The 1649-nt window shown below is 34.4% G+C and overlaps 1 protein-coding gene across 1 annotated transcript; it reads left to right on the top strand.

The window, feature by feature from the left end:
- The first annotated feature begins 639 nt into the window (after positions 1-639).
- Positions 640-1428, top strand: LOC130894002 (uncharacterized). The gene is made up of 3 exons (XM_057800482.1): positions 640-831; positions 886-1213; positions 1275-1428. The coding sequence occupies exons 1-3, from the start codon at positions 739-741 to the stop codon at positions 1334-1336; spliced, it is 483 nt and encodes a 160-aa protein (XP_057656465.1). The 5' UTR covers positions 640-738; the 3' UTR covers positions 1337-1428.
- The last annotated feature ends 221 nt before the right edge of the window (positions 1429-1649 follow it).

The raw sequence follows: 1649 nt of genomic DNA, 5'->3' as shown, positions 1-1649 counted from the left end.
TAATATAAAATTGAAGATACCGTCTTTATACCTGCAAAAGTGCGCTCGAGCCACCATGCGCTCGATGCACGCATCCCACAATCTAGGCTTTGATAACCGGTACATTAAAACCAATACCAGTGGAAAGTCTGTACTGTGTTTCAGGAAAACCATCCTTAAGGAATAGAAAACTTTCAAATGCAGCCAAATTAAAATCCATTCCTATACTCCAAAATTACTTCTCTTAGAAATTCCGAAATCTTTTTCCACATAAACCCAGAACCGCCAAACTTTTCTGTGCTAGAATTAGATCCTATCTAGATGAATTAAATTTCTTTCTTCCTGAATGCCTTCCTACCTAACATTCTCAGCCTCCAAATGTATGCGGCGAAGTTCCATCAAGTGATTTTCAAAAAAGTACGGAGCCACGAATACTCCCGCATGGATACCTGTCTGAGAAGCGTTACCTGACTTATACCGACCCCTGTATTTCTACACTTAAAGTTATTCCAATGAAATTTCATTTTCATTTCATACGACTTTTTTAATATTGGATTTAGAGGGTGCTTCGTCAGAAATAATTGCTGGGAACGATCTGACTTGTATATCTCCAACTCTAATAAATAGAGATGTCTGGTTGGGTACCGTTTTTGCCCTTGATCTGACTTTGACGTCTATATTGTCATAATAGACATTCTAAGGAATGGTTTACTAAACTGATATTTTTTCTTGGGGGGGATTCGAGGATCTATTTGAAAAATGGAAGTGCGAAAATTCAAAGCAAGCAAAAAATATCGAAAATCCCACAATGACATAAACATCAGCCCGAGGTTTGATTACAATTTCTATAAGGTTGGCTTGACTTATATTATTTAACGACTAAATATTACAAAAACAATTTTCCAGAGAACTCCGAAGTATAATCCAAGAGTATTGATTGGTAATTGGTATGAAGAAACTAATATTCTCAAGAATCGCGATCATCATTTCCAAACCGAGTACCAACGACAATTTAGCACGAAATTGATGCCACAAATCAGAAGATTATCAAAAGAAAATGGAATAAGTAAACAATTTAGAAACGGTGGTTCGTCGTTCAAGAAAAAATACCTCGATGATCACTATTTGTCAACATACGATGTATCTTATCAATGTATACCGAACTTACAAGAAAATTACAGTAAATCCGATATTTTCATAGAAAATGCGGAAACAACTGATCATGGAAATAAAAGTTAGTAATAATACATAGCAAGGTTACAGTTACGTATGAATATCGTTTAATTTATTTGCAGCTTTCTCAGAAGTTGATATTTTACAATCAGAAACTGATCATTTAGATGAAGATTATTGTTAATGATTAAATCGTCTATAGGTTTTGTTTTATTCCTGTTCTATGAAATTCTTGACAATAAATTATTCTCTTGAAAAAAGCAATGTACAAAAATATACCGAAAGTATCGACTAATTATTATACATTAAAAGCCAGACAGTTATGTTATTTTCTATTTAATAAATACTAACCCAAATGTGATAGTAGGTTCGTTCCAACCCATCAAAAAACCGTCGTTGGTTCGTTGACGAATACAGATTACGGACTCCAACCGGACAGTTCTGTTATAGGAATGATTCTATGTTGTATTCCAAACGTACCGTTTGTGAACCGTTTC

The sequence above is a fragment of the Diorhabda carinulata genome, chromosome 5 (genome assembly GCF_026250575.1).
Source record: "Diorhabda carinulata isolate Delta chromosome 5, icDioCari1.1, whole genome shotgun sequence".
NCBI lineage: Eukaryota > Metazoa > Arthropoda > Insecta > Coleoptera > Chrysomelidae > Diorhabda > Diorhabda carinulata.
Note: the sequence above shows the minus strand (reverse complement) of the source record. Positions and strands in the feature narration are given on the sequence as shown.

Excerpts from the sequence above, each read along its gene's own strand:
- LOC130894002 (XM_057800482.1), top strand. The coding sequence starts at position 739 with ATGGAAGTGCGAAAATTCAAAGCAAGCAAAAAATATCGAAAATCCCAC. Across the intron at positions 832-885 it reads TTGATTACAATTTCTATAAG|AGAACTCCGAAGTATAATCC; the intron begins GTTGGCTTGACT and ends ACAATTTTCCAG. Across the intron at positions 1,214-1,274 it reads AACTGATCATGGAAATAAAA|CTTTCTCAGAAGTTGATATT; the intron begins GTTAGTAATAAT and ends ATTTATTTGCAG.